This window comes from Mercurialis annua, linkage group LG8, assembly GCF_937616625.2.
Source record: "Mercurialis annua linkage group LG8, ddMerAnnu1.2, whole genome shotgun sequence".
NCBI classification, from domain to species: domain Eukaryota; kingdom Viridiplantae; phylum Streptophyta; class Magnoliopsida; order Malpighiales; family Euphorbiaceae; genus Mercurialis; species Mercurialis annua.
The window spans coordinates 10062169-10079679 of record NC_065577.1 but is presented as its reverse complement, the minus strand read 5'-3'; the positions used below and the strand labels follow the sequence as shown (position 1 = coordinate 10079679).

The window sequence follows — 17511 nt, the reverse complement described above, 5'->3', positions numbered from 1 at the left end:
TAGCTATACAAATATAAGTTAGAGTTTAATTTTAATAAGCAAAATTGCTTTTATATTAATTAATTAATAATATTTAATTTAATAAAAAAATATGATGTTAGAATCAATTAAATTTAAAAAATTGTTTACTTCATAGGGCATGAAAGGTCACATCACATATAAAAAAAATGGAAGCGTCATGATCCACAAATATTTGAAAAAGGTAGATACAAGTTATCTGGGTAAAGTAATAAATACTAGGACCAATTTGTACTTTTTTCTTTAAAATCACTAACAGATTGCCTGTATGAAAAGAAAATGATCATCTTATAATTAATAAAAAAATAAGAAATTTTAATAGTAGTATTTGACTTACTTAATAATTCAATTTGATGAGTTTGAGTTATACAATAAATAAAATAATATGAATTTGTACTGTGGGAAAATAATTGGTGGCATATTCCCTAATATTTCCAGCAAGTGATATGATAATGTTTCTTCAAATTTACTTCAAGGTTATTACTAGGTTAGAGTGTTTGTATAATTTTATCTAAGTATTTAATATCGCTTATTATTGCTTTGTTAGTAGTATATTTATGAGTAAAGTAAATCTTATAATTTAATTAATGTAAAATAAAAAAGATGGTTAATATATCTTCAATATAATGTACACTATTTAAATATGTGACGGGTCATATAAATATCAATGCATGCTACAATTTTAATTTAAATATAAAAAAAATGTAATAACTTACTTAGAGCTATAATTCTATATTTAATAATTTAATTAATATTTAAATCAAATAACGGATCATGTAATTATCATTTATGTGCGTAGAACATACCAATACAAAATTATTTATAACAATTTTAATAGCTAAACTATTTCATTTTATATTTGATTTATTATTAAATAAATAACGGGTCATGCAAATATCGCTCACGTGCGTAGCACGTGGCGAAAAACTAGTATATATATATATATATAACTATTCTATAAGAGCGAGGGGGGTGGGACAGGCAAATTTACAATATTAGCCTTTAATAATTAAAAAATTTACGAAGTTAAATACAAGTCTAATTCTAAACATATCTTAAAAAATAAAAAAAGAAATGTAAATAAAGAAATTAAGAAGTTAAATCTAATCACAATTCTAATACGTCTGTAAGTAGATTGTTTTTGAATTGGTTCATAATTCTAATACGTTTGTAACAAGTACAATTATTAATTTCAATTTGAGTCTAATACAAAAAGTTAGAGAATCTTATAAAGTCCATGTGGAATATTCCATCTCTTAGGGGAATACTCCAGCAAGTCAAGAGGTTAGTTAAGAGATGTACAAGGCTCGAAAAGAAAACGAAACAAAGCACTGCGCTCTTCGTCCCCCATTTGCTTCTCAGGCAAGCAGTTTTTCTTAGACTATACTATTACAATGCTATGTATATTTGAACCTACTGCTCTAGAAATCTATTTTCATGTATTGCATCTCAAGATGGTTAACTGTTTTCTATTCAAACCATTCTCAATAATATGATCACAATACAATAAATTCTATTGTCCGTTAGATTCCAACTTATTAATTCATTCGGGTGTTTCCTTTTAACTTTTCTTTATGTTTAATAATAATTTATTGTACGTTAGATTCCAACTAATCATTATTATTATTAAATATATAACGTGTCATATGAATATCACTCAGCATGTGACGAAAAACTAGATTAATAGGGTAATTTGTCGGCTCAATACAAATTTATTAAGTCAAAAAATATACTACTTACTATAAATATACAAGCAAGACTTACATATCTTGGATATACATAATTATTGTTATATTTTATACGATTAATCAATTATTTGACAATAACAATTTATTCTCTCTAAAAAATAACTAACTATTTCAATTAATATTTTTGTTATTATTAAATATATAACGGGTCATCGCTTACGTGCGTAGCAAAGATCATATTAATAATTTTTTTTATATATAACGGGTCATTTAAATATCGCTCACGTGTATAGCACGTGGCGAAAAACTAGATCTAATTCTAATAAAAAAATTTGATTAATATTCAATAGTAGTTGAGCAGAAATTAAATACTAATAAGAATGCTAATTAGGAATTATGACAATTTATATCTAAGTAGAAGTCTAATTTTACGAATACGCATCAAACAAAATAATTGTTTATAAAAATAGTGAAACTACTAATATAATCTTCATTAATGCAAATAATATAAAAATATATACATTATAAATATTACTTTTGTATGAAGATAACAAATGAAGAGACCTACACCTAATAAAAGTCGTATAGTTAAAGAAGTTTATTACTACATATACTCTAATTAAAAGTGGCCATTTTCTGCTATAGTGTGATTAAAAAAAATTGCTCCATATTTATTTACTCCATTCGGCTCCATTCGGCAATCTATATTAAAGCATGTCCATTTTTTAATTCATAATTTTAATAATGACACCAAATACTTTTATTTGTTTTAATATAGCTCTACCATATATTTGTTTTCAGGGAACCACGATAAATGTTATATATGGAGCAATTTATTTGATAAATATAACGATTTTACGAATTTTTCTTTTCATTGTCATCGCCGATTTGATTTCTTTTGTTTTCAGAAGTTGCATTAAACGTAATTACTTTGAATTGGAAATTCATTATGCTTATTGTAGGTTAGTAATTTATGGTACGATAAATATTATATATGGAGCAATTTATTTGACAAATATAAAGCTTTTACGAATTTTTTTTTCATTATCATCGTTGATTTGATATTTTTGTTTATTTCCAATAGTTGCATTGAATGTAATTATTTTGAATTGGAAACTCATTATACTTATAGAAGGTTAGTAATTTATGGTTTATTGAATCCATGTGAAACTTTTTTTTTAATCAATGTTAGATACGTAGTGTTCTTAACAATTGGAATTGGAGGATTATTTGATTCTAATTTTGTAAATTCTGTCAATTTTCATTTTATCATTTCAATTTCATGATTTTAATTTGTTTTCGGCATATTTAAGAAAAAAAAAGATGTAAGATGTTTGTTTGTTAAGGTCAAATTTATATTATTTAGCCATATTTGGAAAAAAAAATAGAGTCTATAGTTGTACATAATTAGTATAGATTTATTCAATTTGTTACTTTCATAAATTAATTAGTATTCAATAACTAAAATAAGGGATCAAACATATGTAGGGTTATAGGATTTTGACGCTAATAGTAAAGATAACAACTAATAAGATTCTTATGAAAATTTTCATCAAAAAAAAAATTCTTATGAAATTTAATTATTTTATAAGGCTAATAATTTGATAATTTAAAGTTAGGTTTGATGGAGAAAAAGAAAATCGAGAATATGTGATCCAACAATTTTTCGTAATGTTTTAAATTGTTAGTTGACCAATTTCAAATGCTAACAAAAACATATATTATAATTAATGATTATCAAGAAGTTATAGAATGCCGTGTTGATATTTATTGTCATATATTTCTAAATAATATAAACAATATATACAAAATTAATATATAATACATACAACGGGTCATATAAATATTATTCATGTGCGTAGCACGTGGCGAAAAACTAGTATCTATCTATAACTATACTATAAGAGCGAAGGGGGGGGGGGACATGCAAAATTACGCTAATAGACTTCATTAAGGGTATAATTCGTAATTGAAAAGATAAAGAAAATAAAAATTTAATTTAAATAATATAATATAAATATAAAGTTTTGATCATATTGAAATACCATAATTATCGGTTCGCATGATGATTGAATTGAAAGTCATACTAATATTAAAATACTAGGATTCTTGATTTACTATTAGATAGAGTCATAATAAAATAACTCAAATAAATATTTTCAGTACCGCTTTATTTTTATTTCTGATTCAAAATTATTTTGATGTCAAACTGACATGTCCTCCCTATTTGTGGATTTCTTAATTAGTTAAGCTGCTTCGGGATGAATAGTAATTAAGGTTACATTATACTTTGCCTAGGGAAGAAGTCATTGTGGAAAATATTTGCTATTGTCTTTTTGTTTTGTATTAAATGATATTATACCATTATAATAATAAATGAATTCAATAAAAAAATAATTTCACATGTGAAAATAAAAATGTAAAATGTAAAAATTATTTATAAAAAAACTACTAAAATAAAGTATTACATTTAATTAATTAATAATATATATATATATATATATATATATATATATATATATATATATATATATATATATATATAACGGGTCATACAAATATCATTTACGGGTCATAGTTAACGTGCTATAATTTTAAATTAAATAAAAAGTAATGTTTAATAATTTATTAAAAATAAAATTATAACATTCACTAATTTTATTAATATATGATATATACAACGGGTCATGTAAATGTCGCTCACGTGCGTAGCACGTGGTGAAACGCTAGTACTATATATAAAAGTACGGATGAGGGGGGACAAGCAAATTTACCGAATAATCCTTTTCAGTTTGTTACTAAATAAAGGTTTTATAGTCATTAACTAATTAATTATTTAATTAATCACTATTATAATTAAAGTCCTAATTAGAATAGATAGCTAAATTATCTCTAATTTTGTTTTTAGTATGTAAAAAATAACTAAATTGTCTCCAAATTAGTAGAAATACCTATTTTTTAGTTTGATTGAACTACAAAATTAAAACACTGTATTTGGTCAATATATTATTATTTAAATTTTAATCTTATTATTTTTAAAGACATTATTAATAAAATTAAGTTAATTATTTAATTATGATTATTATAAAATCAAAAGAAGAATAAATTGAGTATGGAAAAAAAATTAATAAATAAATATATTATATTAACTTTTACAAAAATTCTTAACTAATTTAATATCAATTATAAATAAAAAATTGATATGATTATAATAAATTTACTAAGTACATTGACGAGTTACATTACGAGCCATGTGTATAGCACGTAATGCGAAATTAGTATATATATATATATATATATATATATATATATATATATATATATATATACATTATCATAAATAATTATTTTCTTTTTCAGATTAGTCCAGATTTCATCTTCTTTTTTGTTTGAACAGAAATAAGTTGGAAACTAAGAAGTCTTCCACCTGCGCACTACATTTTTAAGATTGAAAACTTCTCTTTGCTTTCGGACATAAAAGCTGAGAGCTTCACTTCTGCTGATTTTGAAGTTGGCGGCTATAAATGGTTAGTATTTCATTTCTTGTTCTTCATGCAAAACCTGAACTATGTTGCAACGAAATAGAAACAAACATGTCAAAATGATATTTTTCTAAAATATAAAAAATAGAAATGTGGGGAAATTGTAAATATTAAAAATATATTCATATATTTATAAATATTAAAAGCAATAAATTTTGACCTTATTTTTTTATAAAATATATATTCCTTTTAATTAATTATTGTATTTATTAGTTAATACATGAATGATTTGAATATACTAAAAATTTAAGTTCGTAACAAATTATAATTTATCTTGTGAATTTCATAACTATAATCAAAATTATTATTTTAAAGTTTCACAATTATAATAAATATAATACAACCCAACAAAATTAAAAAATCAAGGGTATTATATCTATACTATAAGTAACTTTTTAAGAATTTTTCTCTTGGGAAACAAATATCTAATTTTTTTATTATTTATGATAACAGCCTTAGAGTTTTCGAGAGTTTTGGAAACAGAAATGTTTCAGGAAAAGGAAAATGTACATTTTTCAGAATTTCAGTCCATGATAGATGAATATATGCAAAATTATTCCATGTGTATCTATAAACCTGTGGGTGCAGGAAGTTATCTGTGTATCCGGGAGGAAACAAGAAAAAAAATGGAGATGGATACATATCTTTGTATCTAGTTCTGTCTGAATTTAATAAAATCACTTTCACTAAAGAGGTTAACGTTTATTTCAAGCTCTTCGTTTACGATTATACTCGCGACAACTACTGGGCTGTTCAAGGTATGTTGTCTATATATCTATATCCAGCTAGATTATAAGTTGAATGGATTATTAACATGTAATGCATTATTCTGTAGATGGTAATGACAAAGTAAGGCGGTTTCGTGGTAGTAAAAGAGAATGGGGATTCGACAAACTCATTTCCATCACTGATTTCAAAGATGATTCGAATGGATACTTAGTAGATGACTGTTGCATGTTTGGTGCTGAGATTTTGGTCATAGATAATGCTAATAAAGGGGAGTGCATGTCCTTGGTGAAGACGCCTGCAAACAATACTTACACATGGACAATTCACAATTTTTGAGAATTGGATTCGTTAGTTACCAGATCCAAAGTGTTTGCCATAGGGGGCAGTAAGTGGTATGCACAAACTTTATTTAATAAATCTGATATTTTTTAATTACATGTATGTTGAATTGAAGATCATTCTATCATTTTCCAACATTAATTTAGGAGCCTAGAAGTTCATCCGAAGGGAGGTTCAAGAGCCGAAGGAAAAAGCTTATCCTTATATTTAAGACTAGAGGATGATGAGAATGGAAGAAAGTTGTATGCAGAATTCATGTTACGAGTAAGAAACCAATTTGAGGGAAAACATCGTGAATGGAAAGGTAAATGTTTCGATTCTCAAGATTTCACTTGTTTTCTTTTTGCATGCCAGCTAGGGAAATTGTAGTAGTAACACTTTAATTGATCTTTATGGAGTCTGAAATAACATTTTGCAGCTCAACATGATTTCAAATCTAAGTATGGATGGGGTTATCCGTATTTTATATCTCTCAGTGATCTAAATGACAAATCGAAGGGCTTTATACATAACAATAATTTGATAGTCGAAGTAGAAATTCAAGCCATGACCGTGATTAAAGAGCTGTCCTGAAGTTATGCATTTCCAACAGTATTTTGTTGTCTTTAGAATTCAGAAAATCTCTGTTTTGGCTACTTATTGTCGGGTTGGAATATAAATACGATTTGTAGTAACGCGCTTCATTCATGTATAGCATGCAATTTTCTTGTTTTGATATTCTACGCTATTTAAGCAAAATTGGTTTCACTTCACTTGACAGTCACCCATTTTTCAGAATTCAGTCTTCATATATGGATTTTATTCAGGAGGTGTAAAATGACTAATTTCAACATGTTTTAGTTGCTCAAATTGAGGCCAAGCTCAAGTTTTTAATCTCAAAATTTCATATCTATCCTTTTAAAAACAAATTTAGATTCATTCAGAAAATTAATGAGAATAAAACTACTATTAAAAAGTTAGATTTATTTTATACAGCAGTAGAACTCTATTAGAGAGATACAAAACCAGTGTTTTAAAAACCGGACCGGACTGGCCGGTCGAACTAGTATCCAGTCAGTGGTCCGATTTTAAGACAAAAAAACCCGAAATTCCGGTCAAATTAGGTTGGACCGTAACGAATTGGACAAACTGACAGTTGAACCGGTAATTGAGCCGGACAAAGAGAATAGCGACAGAAAAATCCGTCGCTGAAAACCTAAAATCTAAAGCTAATTTTTAATATTTTTATATTATTTTAAAATTTTCATTAAACCGGTTCAAACGGCATTGAACTAGTTGAATCGGAGGTGGCTTAATCAGTTCAGCTACCGATTCGATTTTTAAAATACTGAATAATATATTTTCTATACACGTAAACCCTCTGTTCAAAATTTCCAATCAATTTTTTCTATGAATAATTTCCAATCTAACTGATGCGATCTATTTTTAGATGTCTCATTTTAATTAATTATTTTTATTTATATAACATTTTTTTACCTTAACTAATTCCTTTCCTATCCTATTCAATCAATTTATTTTATTAGATAGATTTTATAAAGAGATGTGATGATAGTATTTTCGTATAATCACTCAAAAATATTTCAGTTTTTTTATTTTTTTATGGTCTCACCTTTAAAACTTTCAATTTTAGTCTAATTTTTAATCTCAATTGTAGTCATTTATTTAAATTAGAGTGAAAAAAAATTATTTTAGAAAAAATTAATTTTTTTTATTAATTTAAGTATATTTTTTAAACAAATATTTGAAAATAATTTTTTTAATAATTATATATTTATTATTCATTATTAAAATATTTTGTTAAATTTCGATTCCCATTTCCAAAAGTCCGTTTCCATAGGGGTAAGGGGGAAATGGGTGATTCCTATTAAAAGGATAATCACATTTCTATTTCTTACTATAATTTGACAAAACAAACACAAACAATGGAAATTGTTCCCATTTCTATTCCCATTCCTTTTTTTTTATGGTGAACCAAACGGCCCCTAAGTATGGATGGGGTTCTTCGTATTTTATATCCGTCAATGATCTGAATGACAAATCAAAGGGCTTTATACATTATAATACTTTGATTGTCAAAGCAGAAATTCAAGCTATGACCGTGAGTAAAAAGTTGTCCTGAAGTTATGCATTTTCAACTGTACTTTGTCTTTAGAATTAAAAAAAATCTCTGTTTTGGCTACTTATTATGGTGCTGGAATATTGATACAATATGTAGTAACGCTTCATTCATGCATAGGATGCAATTTTCTTGTTTTGATATGCTGCACTCCTTTAGTTTTAGCTCACTTGACAGTCACCCATATTTTATTGTTCATGTTTTTTTTTTTAATTTCTTATTTCATTGGATTAATAAATCCAATTTAATTTGTTTTATTTTTCTTAATTTTTTTAATTTCTTATTTCATTTAATTTTAAAAAAATTAAAATAAAAAATAATTTGAAATTAACTTTTTTCAAAAAAGTATTATTAAATTTTATAATAATATAATTCGTATTTACACAAATTAAAAATATAAGTTTGAGGACTAAATTGAACTATTATTTTTTTATAAATAAGTCATTTAACTCAGCTCAGTTGACTGACAATAAAATTCTAGAGTTATATTGTTTCACCTATGTATTTTCATTGTACGCATATTGAACTTGTGTTAATTTTTAGTTACATTTGGGTGACCTTGTTAATTTGTATAAATAATGAATTAAATTTGACACATTGTCATTTGGTTGACCTAAATCTGTAGATAAAATAAAATTGAAGCACAGTAAAAAACGCTGTTTACATGTAGAATTGATGACGAAGATGACGTTGTACGTATTTTTCTAAATATATAAATTAAATATTTGGTACATTGTGAGCGTAGAAATTTATGACCAAAAAACGAAAAGAAATGGTTTAATTGTTTTCAAAATTATAAATTTTAGTAGACTTTGTTATTTTAGCACGAATTTTTAATTTTGGCAATTTAATACGTGAACTGTCTTTTTTTACAATTTAAAACACCGAGCAGTTTTTCATCTAAACAATACCGATGTTGACAGCTGAATAAACACTATCCAGACGTTCACATTAGCATTTTGACAAAAAAATTGTTCGTTATTTTAAATTACAAAAATTATAAAATTTGTGTTCTACATTGGCAAATTTGTCATTTAACATTAAAATTACAAAACACGCTATATTTTATGACATTTAAAGTAATTAATCTAAAAAGATATCCAAAGAAAAAAAATGAAAAAATAAACGTTAATATAAAAAGATTTTCAAATATTAGCATTAGGTTGGGCCTAGTTAAAAGGTAGACCATGACGACCCAGTTGCAATATATATTGGTTTCAACTTCCCATATTACGTAATTGGCACCAAAACATGACAGGAAGGAAACGTACCCCGAAAGAAGAATCGACTGCTAGGGCAAACCAAGATGATAATGAAGTATCGTTACCTTCATGCAAAACCTGAATGTCTTGTGATATATTTCATTCATTCAAATCAAAGGAAGCGCTGCTTGATGCTCCGATCGAAAACAATTTTATTTTAAATGGGTGAGCATTCAGTCGGTTCGGTCGAAATTGAATGAAAACCCTTTGATGGAATTCACCGTTGAACCGACTAGCTAAAACTAAAGTGACCGAATAAGAAATTTTAGCAGAAAACTGAAACAAATTAGAAAATAATAAAAAATTCAAAACCGAGCTAAACCCTGACAAAATATGAGAAAACTTTTGAAAAATTTAAATATTTGGTTAATTCGGCTAGTTCGGTTAATCTGTATACTTTAAAATTCAAACCGAGCCGATAATCAAAAAATCAAAATTCTTTTCTATTAAAAACCGAACTGCCAAACTTAAAATTTTAAACCGAACCAAACCAACTAAATTTAAAATTTTAACCGAACCGAACCGACCAAAATCATAGGTTCCGACTCGGCAGGCCGATTTTTTTCTCACCCCTCAATATATCAACAGAGCTGCCGCAAAATAACAAATAACAAATGTTAAAATAGCCAATATCTTAGTATGTATTTTATCAAACAGATAGGATGCAAATAAAATATTTAGTACTCCACGAAGTTAATACGAGACTTTATGGACACTAACATATTACATAGCCTTCCATTTCACCTAAATATAAATAATACAACTTACATAAACCCAAAAGACTCGGTCTGTTTATTAAAGACATTGATTGACTCTAATTGCTAATAGAAAAGTGGCAAAATTAACACTATATAATATGAATTTGTGGGTGCAGGAAGTTATCTCTGTATCCTCGAGGGAACAAGAAAAGAAATGGGGATGAATACATATCATTATATCTTCTGCTATCCGAATCTAACCGACTCACTTTCAATCAAGAGATTAATGTAAATTTCAAACTATCTGTTTATGATTATATTCACGACAAGTACTTGATTGCTCAAGGTATGTTGTTTATACATTTATATAATCTCTAGTGTTTACTACAAGTTCAACTTGCAACTAAACATAGATACTATAGTATTATCTCCAGATTGATAATGTGCATTGCATGATTTCATAGATGCTGATGAGGAAGTAAGGCGGTTTCATGGAATTAAAAGAGAATGGGGTTTTGACAAACTGGTTTCCGTCACTGATTTCAAAGACAATTTCAGTGGATACTTAATGGATGACTGTTGCATTTTTGGTGCTGAGATTTTTGTCGTAGAAAATGCCCATAAAGGTGAGTGCTTGTCCATCGTGAAGACGTCTGCAAACAATACTTATACGTGGACAATTCACAATTTTTCAGAATTGGATTCATCACTTACCAAATCCAAAGTGTTTGCCATAGGGGGCAGTAAGTGGTACGCGCAAACGTTGTTTAAATCTGATATTTCTTAATTACATGCATGTTGAATTGAAGATCTTTCTACCATTTTCCAACTTAAATTTAGGAGCCTAGATGTTCATCCAAAGGGAGATTCAAGAGCCAAAGGAAAAACCTTATCCATATTTTTAAGACTAGATGATGATGAGAATGGAAGAAAGTTGTACGCGGAATACATGTTACGAGTAAGAAACCAATTTGAGGGAAAACATCGTGAATTGGGAGGTAAATGTTTCAGTACTCAAGATTTCACTTGTTTTCCTTTTCCATATCAGGTAGGGAAATAGTAAGACTTTAATTGAACATTCTGCAGGTAAAGAGGAGTTCATAGGTAAGGGTGGATGGGGTTATTCAAATTTTATGTCGCTCGATGATCTGAATGACAAATCAAAGGGCTTTATACATTCTAATACTTTGATTGTCGAAGCAGAAATTCAAGCTATGACCGTGATTAAAGAGTTGTCCTGAAGTTGTGCATTTTCAACTGTATTTTGTTGTCTTTAGAATTCAAAAAATATCTGTTTTTGGCTACTGATTATGGTACTGGAATATCGTTACGATCTGTAGTAACGCATCATCATTCATGTATAGGAGACAATATTCTTGTTTTGATATTCTGCACTCCTTTAGTTTCAGTTCACTTGACAGTCACTCATATTTCAGTGTTCATGTTTTTTATTCAGTAGGTGTAATATGACTAATTTCAACAGGTTTAGTTGTTCAAATTTAGATCATGCTCAAGTTTTTAATGTCAAAATTTGCTTAGCATCTCATCCTTTTAAAAGTAAATTTAGATTCATTCAAAAAAATAATGAGAATAAAACTACTACTACAAAGTTAGATTAATTTTATACAACAGTAAAACTCTATCAAAGAGATGAAAAAACATTCTCTGTTCACGTACACCCTCCATCTATTATTTTTATGAATTATTTCTAATCTAACTGACCATTATTTATCTCATACAACGCGCCATGTCATTATACAACAAGCCAATAAACATCTACGATATATAATCTTTTAATTATTACTTATTTTATTCGATTTTTCACATAGTTAACGCATTATTGATTTGTTATATGAATAAAATGGTGCAACGGTTGTGTTAGAGCATCTCCATTGCATGTTGTATTTTTTATGCTATTTTTAGCATAAAATAAGATAAAATGCTACATATAGCACATATTATTAAAATTTGCTCCATTGCAAAATGCTAAACTAAATGCTAAATTTATAGTTTTATAAGTGATTATCATTATTGATGGCAAATCTGTAAATAATTTAGATATAATAAAATTTAGCATATGCTAAACTTTCTAACAAATTTGGCACAAAGTTTAGCATATGCTAAATTTAGCACATGAAATAGAAGTGCAATGGAGATGTGCTTTTTATACTAAATGCTAAATTATAGCATTGTGAGGTATTTTAGCACTAGAGTGGAGATGCTCTTATATAATTTTCCCTAACTGATACGATCTATTTTTAGAATTCCCATTTTAATTAGTAATTTTCCTTTATATAATATTTCTTACCTTAAATAATTTCTTTAGTATCCTCTTCAATTAATATTTTTTTATTAGAAAGATATATAAAAAGATGTGATGATAGTATTTTTGATAAAGCTAAATTCAACAATCTCAACAGTTTTAGTTTCAACAATTTAAAAGCTAAACCCTAAACTATTAATTTCAACAATTTTAATCCTATTTTAAATATTGAAGCTAATTATAGCTAATTTTAATAATTATTCAATTCAACATGTATTTTTAATATTTTAAATGATAAAATAGGGAATTTTATAAGTATTCCTTTTTAAATTTCATTTCATTCATATTCGTATTTTCTTATATATAATTTCTAAATTTTTAAAATTTTGATGCAGAACACCATAAAATCCCACATCGTCAAAGAAAACAGGATGAAACAGAAAGGTCTATAAAAGGGGTAGTAATGTCATTCTCATTTTGGACGCATTATTAATTTTATTACTTTTCACATACAAAATATCCACTACTGATATAAGTATCAGAGGGGATTTTGGGCCTTAAAACCCAAACCAGTCTCCCATGTCTCCTTTGTAGATCTGCCACCGACTCTAGGAGAAGCGGCAACCAAATCTCTACTGAATCAGATCGCCTGCCTCTGTCCTAGACTCATCATTTGATATTGTCTGTAGAAATGAAATTTTTAAAAAACAAATAGTATTGATTGGATTTTAGGATGGCTGAAACCAACAAAAACCTCCCACCCACGCTAGCCAAAGAAAATCTCCTAATACCGCTAGGACTGTGAGGCACGTGACCATCAGAATTAAAGGATCCACTTCTATCACCTTCCCAGTCCGTACTCACCCGTTGAGAAAACCATACTGACTGGTTTGGCAAAACCGTTTCAAGGTAACAGAACGCCGGGGACCAGCGTTGTTGAAAGTCGTGAGGTGACGCTCCAAAAGGCGATGGACCAGACCATGGAAACAACCATGAAGAGCTTCCAAGAAAATGTGACCCTAGTGATCAAGGAAACCAGAGAGACTTTGACACCTTTGTTTAAAAATGCGGAAATCAGGTCTCCCGAAGGAGTGCTAATTGGTACAAACAAAATTAAATAAATCACCGAAGCAATGAGAGACTTGACATATGCTTACGCAGGAGAACCGGCTGAAGGGACGATCGGAGGATGGCACGATAGAAGTACATATCTTTTTTTTTGGATTGCCCATCCGGTTTCCAGGGCTTCGCGCTGACTAATCAAGATCCGACCTGCGTAGCGCACCTGACATGGTGGATGAGTCTGCCAGCGGGGATTTTCTGCATTCACAAGACTCGAACCCGAAACCTTACTTGAGTGATACCAAACTACTTACCATTTGGACCAACCCCCGTTGGTAGAGATGATAGAACTTTCTTCGTTCACTAAGTACGTAATGATAAGGATAAATGATTTGTTAATGTTGTTATGTATATTACAAACTCTTATAGATCAACTGTAACAATATGATAAGATAAACTAGATATAGACTTGCATACAAGTCTATCAATTGCTGTATATATTCTAATGAATCATTCAATGATAAACATGGGACTTTAACCATCTTTCATGGTATTAGAGCGAGGCTACGACATATATATAGCCAAAATTTCTTTTCTCTAAAATGTCTTTTAACCAGGAAATTACCATTGCTACATCCCTTGTTACCGCCCTCCCACTACTAGAAAACTGCATTTTAGCAACGGATTTTTCCGTCGCTAAAGGCTGAAATCCGTCGGTAAATTAAGTTTTCCGTATGTAAAAGGCTAAAATCCGTCGTTAAATCAAAAAATTTATGTCGGTAATTCTCTGTTTTCTAGTAGTGTCCCTCCTACAAACTTAGCCTCTCAAATCACCCCTATACTTACATCAACCAACTATCTACTATGGCAAACACAAATACTGCCGCTGTTACGATCTAATAACCTTTTTCACCATGTCGATGGATTGGCCTCTTCCCCTCCACCATCGACCACTGGTACACCAAATCAAGAATTTCTGGAATGGTACAAGAGAGATCAGCTTGTCTTGAGCTGGATTGTATCATCTCTCTCTAAGAATGTTATTTCTCAGGTTGTTGGAGCAACCACCGCTAAACAGGCATGGCAAAAGCTCGAGACAGCTTTTACATCTGGATCATGTCTCAGGTAACGGCAATTGAAAATCAATTGCGTGAGTTACAACGTGATAACAAAGGAATAGCTCTATTTATGCAACGAGCAAAGGGGATAGCAGATCAGCTCGCTGCTCTTCAACATCCAGTTGATGACAATGATCTTGTGGAATCCATACTTCACGGACCTGGTTCAGCCTATCGCCCCTTCATTCGCTCCCTTGAGGCTCGACTTGAATCAGTCTGTTTTGATGACCGCTTTGGTCTATTATTGAGGGAAGAAATACAACTCAAAGAAGATGACAATGTTGTCATTCCAACAGCTCCAATGCATAGTTTGCAGCTCGTTCAAACTCTAACTCGTGAGGACGAGGAAGAGGCCGTGGATATCGTGGTAGAGGTCACCACTCAAACTTTCAGCCAACCTATTCTTCTCCTTCGACACAGTATGTCGAACCACAAATAATAGCTAAAATCACATGGAAATTCGAAATGAACAACTAATTAGAGACAAATAAATTTTGCTGAAATGGACAACTACAAAAAAGGAGGGAGTATTCTCTTTTCGATGCATTTTATATGTATAGTCCTCATGTTTTTATGGTGCCAAATTACTCATAAAGAATAAAACTTATGGTGACTTATATTTATATAAATTTGCCGCTATACTAATTGAAGGGCATATGTGTCATTTATTGACTTAATTAATAATGGAAAAAGGGTCATTTATACTTTTAAGATTTGATTCGAGGATAAAGTAAGCACTTAACGTCTAAAAGAGTTTAAATATGTCCCTAAAGTCTTAAAAGTGAACAACCAGACCTTTCTATTTTGACAACCAGACCCTTTACGTCTTATTTATGAGGCAAAATCGCGGCATGCTTGTTCAATTTTTAAAACGTTAGAGGCATATTTGAACCTTTCCAGATGTTAGGGGCTCACTTGATCTTGTAGACAAACTTTAGGGGCATAAATGATCATTTTTCTAATAATAATACACTTTTTATAATTTGGGACAGAAAAATATAAATACCGCCTATCAATTTGGAATGAAGGGAGTATTTTTTAGTCATTACAAAATTCTATATGGCTAACACTATTACTCTTTATTGCACTAATGTCATGGCCTTCAAGTAAAATAAACAATACTCCGTATAGAACCAGTAATGCTATAATTAATAGCTATGCAAAAAACTAATCCATCCTTTTTGGCCAAACGCATATATGGGTCCCTGCACTATCACTTTTTTCCAATTTGGATCCCTGTACTAAAAAAGTGTGTAATAATTCCCTACACTATCAGAATGCATTAATGTAAGTCCCTCTGTCACAGCAAGTTAACAGACAGTAAACTCCGTTAAAAAAAATCAATACAAAATCATATAATGGCTTATGTGGAAATAATATATAATTTTCAAACAATAATTTAATTAAGTAGGCCCACTTTATTACATGTCATCTCCTCTCTAAATTATTTCTCTACCTAAAATCCAAACCAACCAGCTTTACTCCCTGCTTCTCAAAAATTCATTTTTTTTAACTCAAAATGCAGGCTTAACAAAGCCTAATTAAAGACATTTCGAAAATAAGAAACACCTGCACAGTCATGACTCAACCAAGCAGTAATGTCTTTAGGAGGACTAGAAAAATATTGCAAACCCATTGGAATTCTAGTGGCCAAATCTGCCATTCTGTCAGCAACCATGTTTGCTTCACGATAAACATGAGAAAAATTATTGCACACAACCGTTGTGCCATGTCATTCGTGCATGCAACAAACCAATTGTGCGTTAGCCATGAGGAAAATTGAATGACAAAAAAAATAAGTAATAATTAAAAAATTCCCTATCGCAAATGGTCATTGGTTTGATGTAAAAATGACGTGACGCAACGGTTGCATGGGATAAACACTCTAAACATGATCAATCTTCACTTGCCAATTCTGCTCTAAAAGCTTCTTAATTCCTAGAATAAGATTTGAATACATGCTCAGCTCCACAGTTGACTTCGCTATCAACTGGACACAGCACACAAACTATCCGATTCCACTAAAACACATCTGAACCCAAGCCAGTTTCAGGCCTTGATAAATCCCCTAAGCACCCTTTAGCTAAATCAAGCATAATAATTTATTTTAGCCAAACCCACAATCAACAAACAAAATATCTCACAGGAATTTCATTAAACACTTCATCTACATTCTTAGGCAAGCCCCATTTAACGTTAAAAATTATTCATTCAAACCAGAAATTACAAGAACAAACAGTTTGGACCTCTCAAATTCGATAGGAACTTACAGTAAGTATTCTTATACTGTTATACTTACAATAAATTGCAATTCATACCCTGTGTTGTTGGCTGCTGCTGCTATCCCCTTGGTTTCTCCATTTTTTCTTCACATAAATCCAGCCATGCACCCCCCATTTCAATTTCTTCTAAGTTGTAGTACACATGTTAAACATACCAACTGCTTCATCAAAGTTAAAACCATTTTTCAATTGAATTGAAATCTTGAAGAGCCACTTCAGTTTGTTGCTGTGTCTGCGGGGGCGGTGGCTTTCTATTTCCACCATACCATGATCTCTCCTCATCTAGAAAAAACCCTATTCCGATACTACCACTCATCGTCGTCGGTGTGCCCACACGTACATTACCTCCAGCGCCGCCGCCAGAAATCGAAATAAATTGCGGCGGCAACGTGAA

At 29.7% G+C, this 17511-nt stretch overlaps 2 protein-coding genes across 2 annotated transcripts; both read left to right on the top strand.

Annotated features, from left to right (window-relative positions):
• Positions 1 to 1314: 1314 nt before the first annotated feature.
• Positions 1315 to 6889, top strand: LOC126661586 (BTB/POZ and MATH domain-containing protein 6-like). Its single transcript, XM_050355441.1, has 7 exons — positions 1315 to 1387; positions 2791 to 2841; positions 5104 to 5233; positions 5837 to 6006; positions 6084 to 6255; positions 6463 to 6620; positions 6735 to 6889. Exons 1-7 carry the CDS (start codon positions 1315 to 1317, stop codon positions 6887 to 6889), a joined length of 909 nt encoding a protein of 302 aa, XP_050211398.1.
• Positions 6890 to 9683: 2794 nt separating this feature from the next.
• LOC126661585 (uncharacterized) lies at positions 9684 to 11633 on the top strand. The gene is made up of 6 exons (XM_056104117.1): positions 9684 to 9749; positions 9813 to 9859; positions 10569 to 10738; positions 10857 to 11018; positions 11202 to 11390; positions 11479 to 11633. Exons 1-6 carry the CDS (start codon positions 9684 to 9686, stop codon positions 11631 to 11633), a joined length of 789 nt encoding a protein of 262 aa, XP_055960092.1.
• The last annotated feature ends 5878 nt before the right edge of the window (positions 11634 to 17511 follow it).